The sequence below is a fragment of the Mustela nigripes genome, chromosome 10, assembly GCF_022355385.1.
Source record: "Mustela nigripes isolate SB6536 chromosome 10, MUSNIG.SB6536, whole genome shotgun sequence".
In the NCBI taxonomy this organism is placed as follows: domain Eukaryota; kingdom Metazoa; phylum Chordata; class Mammalia; order Carnivora; family Mustelidae; genus Mustela; species Mustela nigripes.
In genome coordinates, this window is record NC_081566.1 from 391,842 (window position 1) to 406,990 (window position 15,149).

General features: G+C 36.9%; 1 protein-coding gene across 6 annotated transcripts in view; it reads left to right on the forward strand.

Moving 5' to 3' along the window:
* DCAF6 (DDB1 and CUL4 associated factor 6) overlaps positions 1–15,149 on the forward strand; it is a 141,128-nt gene that overhangs the window by 97,059 nt on the left and 28,920 nt on the right. For all 6 annotated transcript variants that reach the window (XM_059412353.1, XM_059412357.1, XM_059412356.1 and 3 more), the window contains 4 exons: positions 4,650–4,767; positions 9,230–9,342; positions 10,481–10,567; positions 10,764–11,091. In XM_059412353.1, coding sequence (XP_059268336.1) covers positions 4,650–4,767; positions 9,230–9,342; positions 10,481–10,567; positions 10,764–11,091 — 646 coding nt within the window. The remainder of the gene's footprint in view (positions 1–4,649; positions 4,768–9,229; positions 9,343–10,480; positions 10,568–10,763; positions 11,092–15,149) is intronic.

Sequence of the window (15,149 nt, forward strand, 5' to 3'; positions counted from 1 at the left end):
CCAGGACCCTGAGATCATGAACTGAGCCAAAGGCAGAGGCTCAACCCACCGAGCTACCCAGGAGCCCCTAGATTTTTTTTTGTTTTTTTTTTTTTTACTTTTGATGGACTGGAATGAGAAATGTCAATAAAGTCATTGCATAATAGAAAATACTTCAATACAGAATACAGTATTTCTGTGTTATCACCAGTTTACCTAAGCTATTGTAGGTGATTAGTGTATGATTTATACAGTTATGATAGTGTCCCAGTGGCTGAAAAGTTGTTGGGTGGAGTGATTGTAAACAGATTACTGTAGCACATCCTCATGCATTATCTTCCTTTTGAATACTCTTTAAATTTATATATTGGATAAGTCTCCAGAGATATTCCTAGGTAAAAGTCCAAAAAAAAAATCCGCATCAATATTTAGATAATATGCAAACCTAGTTACCCAGATACAGTGTATTTTGTACTACTATTAGCACACTTGATTTTTTTATGTCTTTGAATATTTTTTTAAGAACCACAAATGATTATAATTTCATAATGTCAATGCACAGATTAAATGGTTTGAATACATATGCATTACCAGAAACAAAAATGTATTTGTGGTTCATATGTGAAAGGCTTAGAAAGTATCTAATTAAAGTTCAGAGAAGTTCCTTCCAAATTATATTCCAGGCCATTCTGAAGTTTCTTTCTGAGTCAGTACACTAAACTGAAAGGGGTCTTACTATCTAGAGAAGATCTTTTAAATTTGGTCTTAATCTTGAAGCTTAAGCAGTGTTGAACTGCTAAATTAAAAGTGATCCCCCCCCAATACACTGCCTTTGTGTTGAGAGCACCACAATTTGATTTTATTCTCTTACAATGTTTTTAAAGGATGGAAAAGTAGTTCAATCTCTAAGGGCCCTGCAAGAAGATACAGTGTGGATTTCCAATACTCTGGGGCCTAAGGGACGGTTGGGGCTACCAGAACTTTTATCAGTTATATTAATGTTGCTGGTTATGAATTAGACATCATTTCTGAGAAATAACGTCACCAAGAATTGTTATTTCTTAACTGAAATATTTAAGCAATCTTATTTCTACTTTGTATTCAAGTTATTTCCAAAACACTATAGCAAGTAGGAACTTAATACAGAAGGAACTCTAGATGACTAGAGTAAAAAATTCTAGCTCAGAATCACCAGTTTCATCATCCGTAAAATGGACATGGGGATACATGCTACAAAGGTTTAAACAAGGATACTTAGATCTGGGGGCGCCTGGGTGGCTCAGTGGGCTAAAGCCTCCGCCTTCGGCTCAGGTCATGATCCCAGGGTCCTGGGATCCAGCCTCACATCGGGCTCTCTGCTCCTCAGGGAGCCTCCTCTCTCTGTCTCTGCCTGCCTCTCTGCCTACTTGTGATCTCTCTGTCAAATAAGTAAACAAATAAATAGGATACTTGTATCTCCTAGGTCATAGTAATGCCTAATACAAATTAGTTATTATTATGATGGTGCTTTTTTATATAAAGTCATTTGTTTAGGTAAAGTTCTAATCCCAAAGGGTCTTAAATGAAAACTTCTGCTCTTAAGCAAGAAATATCTTCTATATTTCTGTACATTGTGTAAGTAAGGCTTTGAATAATGGTTTTTAGGTTGTGTTTGCTGATCCAGCTTCTAACAAGTACAGCAAGTTAAGGAAAATTTAAATGCCTACAAATATTTTTTTCAACTACAGTAAAAATGAAACATAATTTTTTAAGATTTTATTTATTTATTTGATAGAGAGATCACAAGTGGGCAGAGAGGCAGTCAGAGAGAGAGGAAGGAAGCAGGCCCCCCCACCACCGAGTGGAGAGCCCAACACGGGGCTCGATTTTGGGACCCTGAGATCATGACCTGGGCCTAAGGCAGAGGCTTAACCCAGTGAGCCACCCAGGCGCCCCAGTTTTTTAGTTTTTTAAAGTAGATATTTCTTAGACATTACTGGCTTGAAATATCTATTTTTATCAGAAAAAAAATGAATTCACTAGTAAGCCAAGAATCTACATTTCTGAGAAAACTCAGCATGACAGGTTATATATGATCATGAAAAGGAGTATTAAATTAGGGAGAGTAGTCTGGAACAAACCAGGAATTGAACCCTAAACCTCGGGTCGATACTCTCGTTAATGTCTCAGTTCTGGATTGTGGTGTTTCCGCCAGAGACACTTGCTACTCGCGTTCAGTCTTCCAAGGACTGAACTAGACTTGGGGGTCTGAAGCTTGTGTGGCTCACAGAAGAGTGCATTCTGTTAATACAGCAGTGGGCCAGTTTTACCTAGGGCTGGTAAGTTCATTAACAGCCAAAATGTACAAATTCTGTCAACTATGGTCATAAATTAAGTACCACTTATAAATTATATGAGTGCCACTATGTTGTACATGATTGTCAATATGTAGATTATATTCATAAGAGATTAAGTAATAACTTTGTAATAGATACCATAGGAAGAAGGTTTTAATTAACATGGATCATCTCAGGAAGCTTCTTGCTTTCCGGGAGGAGGGTGTTGCACACATTTAAATAAGATATTTTCTACACCATTTTGACCTCCAAACAGCTCTTTGTTTACTATATTCCTGTAATTACAGCATTCAAATCTCCGTCTCTTTAATTTTACTCAAAAGAAAATTTGATATAGCATTTAAATGGCTTTTTAAAACCTCTGCTTCTGTAACTGAGGTGGACGTAGGAAATTCATTCCTATTCTCTCTCACCTGCTTTTGTTTTCTATCCCTTCTTTTCTTTAAAAGAAAAATAAATAGCAAAGCACTTTATAAAGTGTTGTGAGAGTTAATGAAAGAACCAGCCCCAGCTCTGCCTCTTGGTTTCTTGGATCATTTTCAAGTCTTCCGGCTGTCTGTCCTTATCAGTTCTAGGTGCCTAAAGATGACTGATTTGGGCAGCAGTGGGACAAAAATATCAGCAACGTAATTAAGAGTAAAGGAGAACTGTATGTGGACATAGGACCAACAGGAAATTTCTAAAGATGGTCAAGGGTACGACAGATGTTTTAAAAGTCCCACTCTTGATAATTTTACGAAAGCTAAACATCTTTTAATTCAGTTATTTTATAGAATGCCGTTTGATAAAATAACCTCATGTAAAACAGGGGATGTAATACCGAATCTTTGAAAGTTGTGCGATGGCTTGTTAATTTGTTATATCAATGACATAGTCATAACAAAGGCAGTGTAAGATCCAAAGTGTTTTTGACCATTTGTGAGGCCAGCTTTGTAATTCACTGATGCTTTTATTTGCAAATACCAACTAATATCATAGGAGAGGATTTCCTGTGAGTTAGAATTAAAGACCTGAGAACTGATAGTCCGGAGTTCTGTTACCAGCTTGATTTTCCTCTCAGACAGAGTCCCTTTCCCTGTGTAGTACAGCTCTGTATTTGAAGTCTTGTTAGTTGCCCTCTTACAGGATAGAAGTTAGAGCCGAGGTTCTGTGAGATTCTTTTATTACGTGCTCCAGTGGCTTCAAGAGGGATGCAAAAAGATACAAGTCCTTCATTGCAGTATCAAGTGCACCTCAAAACCAAAAACCCAACTAATTTTGGTTTTATGAAGTTGTTACTACCCTTGTTATTGTCCAAGGCAGAAGGCTTGTTTTTAGTGCTGTTCTGTCCGTTCTTGAACTGGTATCAAGAAAACAATACATCACAGAAGAATATTCTTTCTGTAAGCAACTGGCAGAAGTGTTATATGTTTGATTATGCAGCAGTTTGTGTTTTCTGTATATGTTAATGCTCCCCCCAAGCTATTAATCACGGAAAAAGAGAAAATTTCAAAGCTCTATTTTATTTTTTGAATATCCATGTACTTTTGCGGGGGGAGGTGGGGACGAGTGGGAAAGGGTGGGTTTGGAGTGGTCTGTATCAATTTCTGTAGAACGTCTTGATTTTTATTTGACATTTTACAAAGATTTAATATGTTGAGATAGATCAACTGTAGGCTCCTAAAGTGAAACTACCATTTCCATAATTTAGAAAACGAATTCCTTGCAAGATTAGTCCGGAGAGGAAGAAGAAATACACCAAAACCTATGGTCTTGTAGCAGAGAGAGTTTTATAAATATCAAAAGCACATTGTTTTCTTTTCTTCCCCTCCCATAGAGTGTGGGCTCTACTCCCTTGCTATATTATAAATCTATGAATTTGTAGGAACAGAAAGAATTCGATAGCCTTCAGTTGTCGCAGAGTTTTGACTCCGTGACTTCTTTCAGAGCCCCAGCCCCTTACTCCAGTCAGTTATCCTGGATGCCCAAGCAGCTGGGGAGTAAGACTGGGAGCGACTGTGAGCTCCGTTAAATGCTCGGACCGCTTGATAAGATCACATGCCTCGTAGCCTCCTAATAGTCTTTGATTTCCTGAGGACTAATATGGTTCTCAAATGTGTGTAATTTCCGTCTGAGTCAAAGGGAATGATGTACACTAAGCTAGAATCTGATGCAATGCCACTTTGAAATAGTGTTTCTACAACACTTGCTTGTGAACTTTAAGTGAGAACCGTAAACAGACGTGAGAAGGAATTATGACAAGGACAACCTAATTTAAGTTTTGTGAATTTTAGGAAATGTCATCTTTTTATTGGTTTCAGAGACTTTTTCAAATGTTTTAAACACAATTTTCAGATAACAATAATGAAAAGCTGAGCCCCAAACCAGGGACAGGTGAACCAGTTTTAAGTTTGCACTACAGCACAGAAGGAACAACTACAAGCACAATAAAACTGAACTTTACAGATGAATGGTAAGTTAATATTTTTGTAAAGCTGTTCTTAGCCATTTTGTAGGATTGTACTAGATACTATTTTTAGAACTTCATCATCTTTGTGTTTTGTTTGCTGTAATGCATTGGTTCTCAAATTTGGTGTGGCTCGAAGAGGTTGTTAAAACGCATATTACTGGGCCCCACTCTGGGTTAAGTTTGAGGTGGGATCAGAGAATTTGGATTTCTAAAAACTTCCCAGGAGACTCTGATGTTGTTGGTCCTGGAATATTTTTCTCATAGAAAAATGCAAAAGATTAAAAAAAAAAAATAGTTAATCACCGATAGACCATTAGTGCCAAAAAGTAAACCTCACATTTTGGAGTTTTTTTTCAGTCTTGGTCCTATGTACAGGTGTGTGTGTGTGTGTGTGTGTGTGTGTGTGTGTGTGTGCGCGCGCGCGCGCGCGCGTGCATATACACATACATATATGTGTATGTGATTTGGGGTTTTAAAATGTAATTTTAATTATACTGAACATATTCTGTTCTCTGCTGCATTTATTTGGCCTAACTCTGTAATAAATATTTGCACATTTCTCCTTAATTTTCATAAATATGAATTTTCTAGCTGTGTGATATACCATCAGATAGGTTTACCAGAGTTTACCTAACCATTTCCCTTTCACCGGGCAGTGGATTTGTTTACCTTTTTTAAAAATGATGAATATCTTTGTTTACAGGCTTTTCCCTACCTTTAAGATTATTGATCTGAGATGTACTTTTAGAGGTGAATTCGATCTAGGTCAAAGGATATTGCTGAATTATTTTCAAAGAGGTCTGCTTTTACTACATTTCTCCCAGCAGCACAGAAAAACACATACATGTTATGGTCCCCAACCCAGTGTTCAATATCAGTATATTCATTTATTTTTTAACTTATGTATTTGATCTTAAGATAATTGTCACTTTTATTTAATTGATTACTAGTAAGGTTGAACTTTATATTTTGTCTAGGTCCTCTTTAGTGACATTCCTGATTATACTTATGGTTCGTTAATCTAGTTCAATTTTATATTTTTAAATAATCAAGTTATGTGACCTTCTTACATTCTTTCACACTGTCTCATGGCCTTTTGCCTGAGACAGCATCCAAAATTTTGTATTTACGTTTACTGCTATATTAATATTTAATATATAGATAATATATTCTTAATATATAGACTGTTGCATATTAATATAATTATATGATTAATACGTAATAATTATATTAATCATCTTGTAACCAATATATTAATTATGTTGTATAATTAATATATTAATATATTCAGTTGTATATTATTATATATTATATGCTGGTATAATATATAAATAATATGTTATTATATATTATTTATTAATATATAATTATATGTTGATATGTGATATTATTTACTTCAGTGCACTGGTTTCCATTTGTGTTTATGTGTGTATGTATTTTACATTAAAATCTTTGATTAAGTTGTATTTTAAAATATTATTGAAATCCTTCTATATTCCTGGGACTATTCTAGTTACAGGGAATAAATCAGTGAAAAAAACCTGGCAAAAACCCTCTGTCCTGTTAGAACTTACACTCCAGGGGAAGACAGACAATAAACAGTAAATACGGGAATTGTGTAGTATGGTGGGATGTACTAAGTGCTGTGGAAGGAAATAGACCAAGTCAGAGGCGATTGGGAGACCTAGGACAAGGGCAGGCATCGCTGAGAAGATGGCATTTGGACAAAATCTTGGAGGGTATGAAGGAGTGCGCCATGCATAAATCTGGAGGAAGAGCATTACAGGCAGAGAGAAAGCTAGTTCAAAGGCTCTGCCACAGGAACAGACAGAGGACATTCGAGGGGCTGGAAGAAAACCAGTGTAGCCCAAGTGGAGTGAGCAAAGGAGCAAACCGCAGCAAAGAAGGTCTGCTGGGCGAGTGAGGACAGGCCTGTCTGGTGCTGGTGTAGAGACCAGGCCGTGGTCAGGCGGCCGCTGAAAGACTTCGGCAGTGAGAAAGGAGAGATGTGCTGAGGGCAGTGAGGGTGGTAGGACGAAATTGGATTCTAGATAAATATTTGAAGGCGGAACAGTCAGTAGAGTCTCTAATTTCTTTACAAGCCCTAGTGTTGGAACTCAGCTGCTTATAATCATGCATATCTTTGGCCCTTTTCCTTGAAATGCAATTTAAGGTCATCGAAGATTGTTATTCTTTGTCTTTCCTGTTCTCCTCTCTTGTTTCTGTATAGAAAAGGCTGATTTTTTTATAAAGAATTACCCGAGCATTTTTTTGGCAAAGGTCTTTCTTTTGAGTGCTGCTTTTCGTCCTCTAAGAACCGGCAACGAATGACAGTCTCTTATTTCTCCATCACAGAGTAACGAGCTTTTTTGTCTGATTATGAAAGAAAAAAAAAATAACAGTAAAAGGAGAATTCAGGAAGGCAGTCTTTTTCGTCTCTGCCGGTTTGGTGTCTTGCTTTATTTGAGTTTCTTTGATGACAGATGAGGCAGTAGAGCACACAAAGAGCTGAGATGTTAAGCTTGACAAGCCGTTGAACCTCTCTGAATCCCAGTGTTTTCATCTGAAAACGGGCATATTTAAGAGAACCTACTTCAGAGTTTTGGTGGGAAGATTTAATGAGATCACGCAGAAAAAGTACACAGCACTTAGCACATTGACGGGCACATGATGGGCCCGGGGGCAGCTTTACGTTATCATCTTCTGTAAATTGCTTTTCATATGCTTTGCCCATTTTTCTACTGCGGTGTTTTATCTTTTTCTTACTGATTTATAAGAACTGCTTGTTACAGAATTGAGTGAGGACCACACCATTTGTCTTTCATTTGTGGCAGATATTATATCCCCAGTTTGTTGTTTGTCTTTCTGTTCACTTACGGTAGTTTTGCTTCATGGTTTCGGCCTGTGGGCTCGCGCTTAGAAAAGCCTATCCTTCCCAGGATTGGGGGAAAGCTTCTTCTTTTTTCCTCTTATATTTCTGTGATTTTATATCAAAAATGTGTGTTCAATCCTTCTGCACTTTATTCTGCCATGAAATATGATGTAGCGCTATAGCTTGATTTTTCCACATGACCGTTCCTTTGTCCTAGTAGTGTTTATTGAACAATTTATTCTTTTTTCTGTGATTTAAAATGCCATATTAACATATGCTAAGTACATTTACTTGGTTACATTATCTTTTCCACTAATGGCTCCTACTTTCCTACATCAGTACCATGTTTCAATTATCATAACTTTTATACACTGAGCATTTTATTTATGCCTGTATTAGAGCTTTCTCAATGGAAAAATAAAAAGATTTATATATCACATTGGCTTCTCTTTACCAAAATTGCTATATATTTCTTTCTGGTTAAAAAGAAACAACAGGATTTGTTGAAAAAAAAATCAGACTCTAGAGAAAGGTATAGAAAAACTCGGGTGCAGTAATCGTACTGAGATGACACCTAACACTGGTGTACATCTTTTCTGACATTACTCTCTGCATGGATGCCCATGTAGATGTGCATTCTTTTAAAAACATACCCTATTGTACATGGGTGCCCTTTAAAAAAAAAATCAAATTGACTTCTGCAGTTACCCTAAAAGAGTTTTTGTAAAATCTTGGCCAAAAGTCCATGATAGTTCGTATTGTTTCTTGAGTCACTGCTATATGTCTGTAATTAACAGTTTATAAACACTGTAACTCTTAACCTTTTTTTCTTGTTCTTATTGCATTCCTATGAATTTAATTTTGACCTTAGTCAGCTTGTTGTACATTTCCTTCTATTCTCTTTCCCGTTCAGCCCCCACCTTACACACATGCCATGATTTGTCCCAGGATATTCTTTGAAAATTACTTAAATCCATCTAGTATTCTGGTCTAACCAAAATTGCTGACAGGATTAAGTCATTATCAGGTAAGTTTTTTAACAGTAAAACATGAAGCTGTCCTCGCCATCTGCAGAACCGTGCTCCGCAGTCAGCTGGCATATTTGAACGACTGCCCAGAAGTGGAAGTGACCTGTAGGGGGCAGTTCAAGGACCAAAGAACTGCCCGGGTCTCTTTTCAAGTATTAGTTTAAGAGTAGCCTAGAACAGCAAAGTCTGAAAGGACGTATGATCGAAGTCTGTGGAAGAGGAGGAATTGGGATGTAGCGAACCATCTGTGTTGAGGACGAGAAGGGGGTCTATGTAATTAAAATTCAATAGAAATATATACCTGACGATAGAAGCATCAGAACTGTGAAGAAGTGGTGGTCCTTTCGTATTTTTAAATCTCTTTTGTACGGTTAAAGAGGATTAGAATAACCACCTTGATCTGTGAAGGTGGTGTTTTTTGAGTGCTCATTAAAATAATAAATCCTGTATTTTATTTGTGGTATGAATTTTTTATTGTTTCTCTAGTTGTAAAATACAGAGATCATCATAAAAGTTCATATTTATTAACTTCTTGGTGGAACCACTTGTTTTGTTTTGATGGTAGGAGCAGTACTGCCTCAAGTTCTAGAGGGAATGGAAGCCACTGCAAATCTGAGGGTCAGGAGGGACCCTTGGCCCCAGAGAGCTCAGTGCAGCCACCAGGAGACAGCGACACAAGTAAGATAGTGCTGTGCTTTTGTTACTGTGAACCCCTGGGGCTGGGTATCCACCCAGTTTTCTGTTCCTTCGGCGCAGCAGTTCTGTGTCTTGTTTTTAATAAGTTCCCTTTGCCTCAGTAGTCCCAGCATCACTATTGATGAGCGATTAGCAAGTGTGGGTAGCCGGGGCTTTACACATTTCAGATGGGGAGTCACAGGGAAGCACGGTGTCTCTCCAGGCACCATGGTCTGAACAGTGGTCATTGCCCTGACAATATGTGAGATGTAAATACTAATTTGAGTGAGCTTTACTGTTTTTATACTTAGCAGCAAAATCCAAAATATCTGCCTTGATTTTCTTCAAAGACTATGGGTAGCTTGTAGAGGGGGGAGAAAAAGGAATGAAATTTGAATGGGTTATGTATGAGTGAATCCTGTTTCATACAGGAAATGCCGTTTGGGGACTTTTTCGGAACACTGTCCTAGAATATTTTCCATGACCATTATATGAAATTTAGTGTCTAGTACAGAGCCTGGAACACAGATTTTCAATAAATACTTGGTGAGTGAAGGAATAAATGAATTCTGCTTCTTATTAAATGAAGAGTACGTCAATGTTACAGAGTTCACGATAATTAGATATGTGTAAAACAACTGTCTGGCAAGCAGATATGCAGTTAGGAGCAAAATAGACTGGACCCTAATGGTCTTGGAATTAAATCACAGAAATAAATATTTTCAGTGGCCAAAACAATTTATAGTAGGGTCAGCTTTACGATTTGTTCGTGATAGTTGAGATTATACCAAATGCATGATAACGGGATAGAAAAATACTCGGTTTTAGGTTTAGATTTTGTGAAATTTAGCAGACAGGCAAACCAAGTAATTTCAGCTGTGAGGGGTAATCTAAAGCAAAAATTCTACCCGAAGACTTCATGAAGGTCCATGCGTGGGCTTTGGGAGAAAGTGGGGACAGTGTTTGTACACATACATTCTTGTATTTCCTGAGGGAAGGTTGTATCTGAAGGTCAGGAGATTCTGTGATCCAAAACGGACTAGTAGCTGCTTACACAGAGGAAAGCTAGGGTTTTCAGTCGGTGTTTATTTTTATTTTAAAAAATTGGATTTCATGATAATTTGGCTTATTTATTTCCCAGAAGTTCTTGAAGAACCATCAAAGGATGTGACCTCATGTCAGGAAGGTACCTCTGCAGAAAGCACAGTTGAGAACCGTGTAGACACAGGTGAGTTGTCTTGTTCCCTTTAGATAGTTGCTCCATGTTGGAAAACAAGAAGCTGTAATTTATGTTACTCTCTCCCGAGTTAGAGGCCATTTCCAAATGGATGTGTTATGGAATTCTCTTCCTATAGGGAGAGCGTCCAGTTTGATTAAACAGTGTTGCCGACATGACCAGCATTTTCTACTTTATTTTCCGACAGCACAGTCAGATACACTCACATCTGAGCCCTTGGATTCCAGCTCAGGAGAAAGAAATGACTTCAATCTTGATAGTTCCTGTGGGGTTCCAGAAGAACCTGCTTTGTCTGAACAAGACAAAGAACCAGGAACTCCAGAGCAGACTAGCACTGAAGGTGCTACCAGTCGAAACCCCACCAGTCCTGAGCCTCAGTCACAAACAGAAGCCATCGGGCCTTCGGCTCCTGAGGAGACATTAGCCAGGGACTCTGCTCTCCCGGACACAGATGACAGTGATGACGACCCAGTCCTGATCCCAGGTGCAAGGTATCGAGCCGGACCTGGTGACAGGTTGGTACATTTTTAGTTAAAATGAACTATAAAAAATACAATTCACAGGACTGTTTGAAGTCAAATAAAAGAATCGCTCCATTTTTTACAGTTGCTTTTCTAAGGGTGTAGAGTTTGTTAAACTGTAAGTGATCGTATGTGTTACATTCTTCGAGCAGACTGCGTTAGGAGGAGAATAGAAAGTCTCGTTGCTCTGTATCTCCAACACTGGAGACTTGCTCCCCTACTTCCAGATCAAGAGAAAGGAATGTGGAGAACGACCAACAGGCTGTGTGTGAAGGCGGGGTTATATTTAGCCATCAGACTGGCCGGGTAGTCATCCTGCCCTTTATCGGTTTTGTTTTGTTTCATGTTCAGGTTTTTTGATGTTCTGCTTTTCTACTGACGCTGGGTTAAGGTGGTGTAATAGTAGTTCTCTTTGAGAACCTTATGTTTTTCTGAGATTTCTACTAAACAACTCAGTTCAGGAAATGAAAAATTATACCAAATATATAGAATTTCTCACATGTTTATATACTTTTCTCATTTTTTACTTTGTGTGATCATACGAATATATCTTGTTTTTTAGAAGATAAAATAAAACTTTCAAAGCATATTGTGTTCCATACTTTTCAAAAGCTGTTTCTGCAGATAATGCTATTGGACCTCATTATAAGCTCTGCCCTTTTCCAGAGAACAAAATTTTATCTTTAAGTTCCTAGCTTACACAGTTGTGAAGAACCATTTCACATATTTCTTTGCTGAATATACTACCATTTATAAAATATTCTGACATTTCAGTCAAGTGAAAGATATCATAGATAATACAGCACTGCCATTCTTCAGTAGTAAACTAATGATCAAGAACATTATGACGTGGTTTGAATCCTGTTTTTACTGCTTAGTTGTAGTTCCTCATTTAAATTACGTAATGTTTTTGTATGGTTCAGGTTCCTTTTCTATAAAATGAAGCTATGACTATCTAGAATTGTTAAAAGAGTTTTTAAAAATCCATTAATCATTCAGTCCCAGGACTTGTCCACCTTGAACGCACTAACTAACTAACTAACTGATAGCTGTGTTAAGCACCCAGGATGTCTGTGTGGTTTCTCAGACTTAAAAACCAGTTAAAAGGAGAGTGGCTTTGGGGATAGAGACGGACAAAGGACAGCGAAAATCCCAAATAGTATTGCTTGCAGTTCAGCGAAACTGCCTTTTGTAGCTAGGAAAGGATTACCCCTCTACTGATACTTACTCCCGTGTCCTTAGTTGGGAGTCTCCATTAGTTAGGGTTAGTCCGAATGTTTATTTGGCAATGGCATTGTTTTTAAAAGTAGAGGAAGTAATCCCTCCCAATTTTTGTACTTCGAGATTGACCAAACGTCTTCTCTTTACCTGCCACACATTAGTCTTCAGCATTCTTAGTCTCTGTTTCAGACAAGGAAGACTTAGTTTCATTTCTTTCCAGACCCAGAGGGATACCATCACCCCTTAATTTGTACAGATAAGGTTAGCAACCACAGCACAATTTGAAAATCAAATTGATGGTTTCTAAAACCCAGGATGGAAAGTCAGCGTCTGTAATTATTTGAGGCTTACACATGTATGGCCTTCTCTTTATAAAAGTGAACATACGTCCTTGCTTTTTTCTGTACTTAGGTAGCTTAAAAGTGATGCTAAGGTCATAATTGAAAATAAAACATAAGTATATGCTTTCTAGTAAAGTGGACCATATATATCACTTACCAGGTTTGTTTGTTTAAATAAGACATTATATATATTTTAATAGATATTAGATACTTGCAAAAAGATCATAATTATTCAGCACCCTTTATCCAAGCTAATGATGACACTTTTATACCAAGCCTACTTTATAGCTGAGGAAACAGAGGTGCTAAGCAGAGTTTTTGTATATTCTAGACCTAACAAGGTTATTTTATTGTTGGCTGGTTTTTTAAACACAGTAATATAACATCAGTGAGAAGGGAGGATTTGGTGGGGAGAGGGGGTCCTAGAGAACCTAAAACTTTTTGGAGTATATTATCCTTAGTTTGGAGATATTACCAGAAACTATAATACCTTACTATTGAGCTTTATCATTTATTTTTCATTTTCATATTAAATGATTTATGTTTTAGGAATTCGCCTAGGGTTTGGATCTACCACAAAGTTGGCACTGATAGTCTCATTGTTCAAAGAGACCCAGGTGCTGAACTAGACCAGCAGAATCTTTTAGAGGCAAGGGACTCCGGGACAGTGGCGTAGAGCGGACCTCACTCACGCCATGCATGTACACTCGTGTTCATACTCTCAAGGTTAGATCCAGATCTGAAACCTCGTCTAAGTCTACATTGGTTTCCCTGATTTTTAAAAATTATTATTACATATTCTTTAGTATTCTGTATATTCAGTTCAGGAATATAGCCTTAGTTTGTCCCATATATTATTTTTTTTATTCTGTACAACATAGTAGTGAACTTACTGAAGAAGAAGAAGAAGAAGAAGAAGAAGAAAATTCTTAACATTTAAGAAACTTGTTGAAGAAGCGAGGACAAATTCATAAGCCATTTATAAGAATGGGGAGAAACAGTTTTAATAAATAAATGAAATACAATGTTACAGATATACAAAAATGTACAGACTAAGGTGATGGTAAAGATTTATAGTGACTTTCACAACTCTGTCAATTTTTCTTTGAAATTTGCATTATTTTCTAACAGTTTTGGTGAAAAATCTTCCTTCTGATTTTTTTCTAAATAATTTGTATTGTTCTTGCTTCCTTAACACTATCTTGATTAAATCTTGAACTACCTAGATAAGGTATATTTTTAACATCTCTGCACCTTTCTAAGGATCCGTCTTCCTTGAGAAAATTGCCCATTTCTCTTCTCTATTTGGAGAATGGGTGTGTTGACTTTTATTCTTAAGAGATTAAGTTTTAAGATATTTTGCTTCTTTAGAACATGAAAAGAATAACTTACCAGCTTATAAGTAGGTATGGGACATCTGAGAATTTCTGTTTCCAAAGGGACAAAAGTTTTCAAAGCCTTGTAAAAATCATACCATTCGGTACTTCATATCTAAGAACACATTTCATACTTCAGTGAAGTGCCCAGCTAAGAAGATGCATGTCTTAAAGTTCCTTTGTTGCTGCCTCTTGAGAAGCCCAGTTGAGATCAGTTTGTTTGGAGTAAAGAAATTGCCCTAAAATTAAAAATGGTGAAAGTATATACTTAGATCTCTACTTTAATGTATATAAAGAATTATGTAGTGGATCTCATAATTTTTTGGTCCCAAATTTAATTTTTGAAATGAAAGCTAAAAAATTTATAACTAAACCATTATTGACATACATTTAATAAAGATATCAAAAATAGTTCTTTGCAATGCAAAGTAATGATTTCTTTATAAAGATTTGCATTTTTAATCTGGTTAGGTAAATAGGACTTGTGTTTTCACTTTGGGGCTGAGATCAAGCATGAGAAAGAAATGTCTTAGAAAATAAAGGTCTTAACAACTAAAATAAATGTTTTAAAATGGAATACTCTTCTCATTAACGATAGCTAGTCTCGGTACAAATTCAGCTGGGACTCTCTAGAGCAAAGGTCAGCCGACTTTTTCCTAAAAAGCCAGAGAGTACATATTTTAGCTTTGCTGGCGAAGAGGTTCTTCTGGAGGTACCTATGTAACTGTTTAAAGTGCAAATGTAACTATTTATGAATGTAGCTGTTTACAAACCTGGAAATTATTCATTGCCAACAGGCTGTTACAAAACCAGGCAACTGGCCAGATTTATCCCAAGGGCCATAGTTTGCTGATTCCTATTCTATAGCAAATCAATCTTGAAAGAAGCACAACTGTAGTCTGTGGTAAAACGCATCTACTGGTAGATACCCAGAGTTTAAAATGATGAAGTCCTTCTCTAAATCACCACATACTTGATACCCTTTAACTTTGTCTAGGGCAAGAGCATAGAACATTAAATGGAAACCAAATTGAAGAAAGAAAGAATTAATCAAACACATACTTTCCAATCATGGTATTAAAAAAACAATAAAAGTTGTGTGTGTATCCTTTGG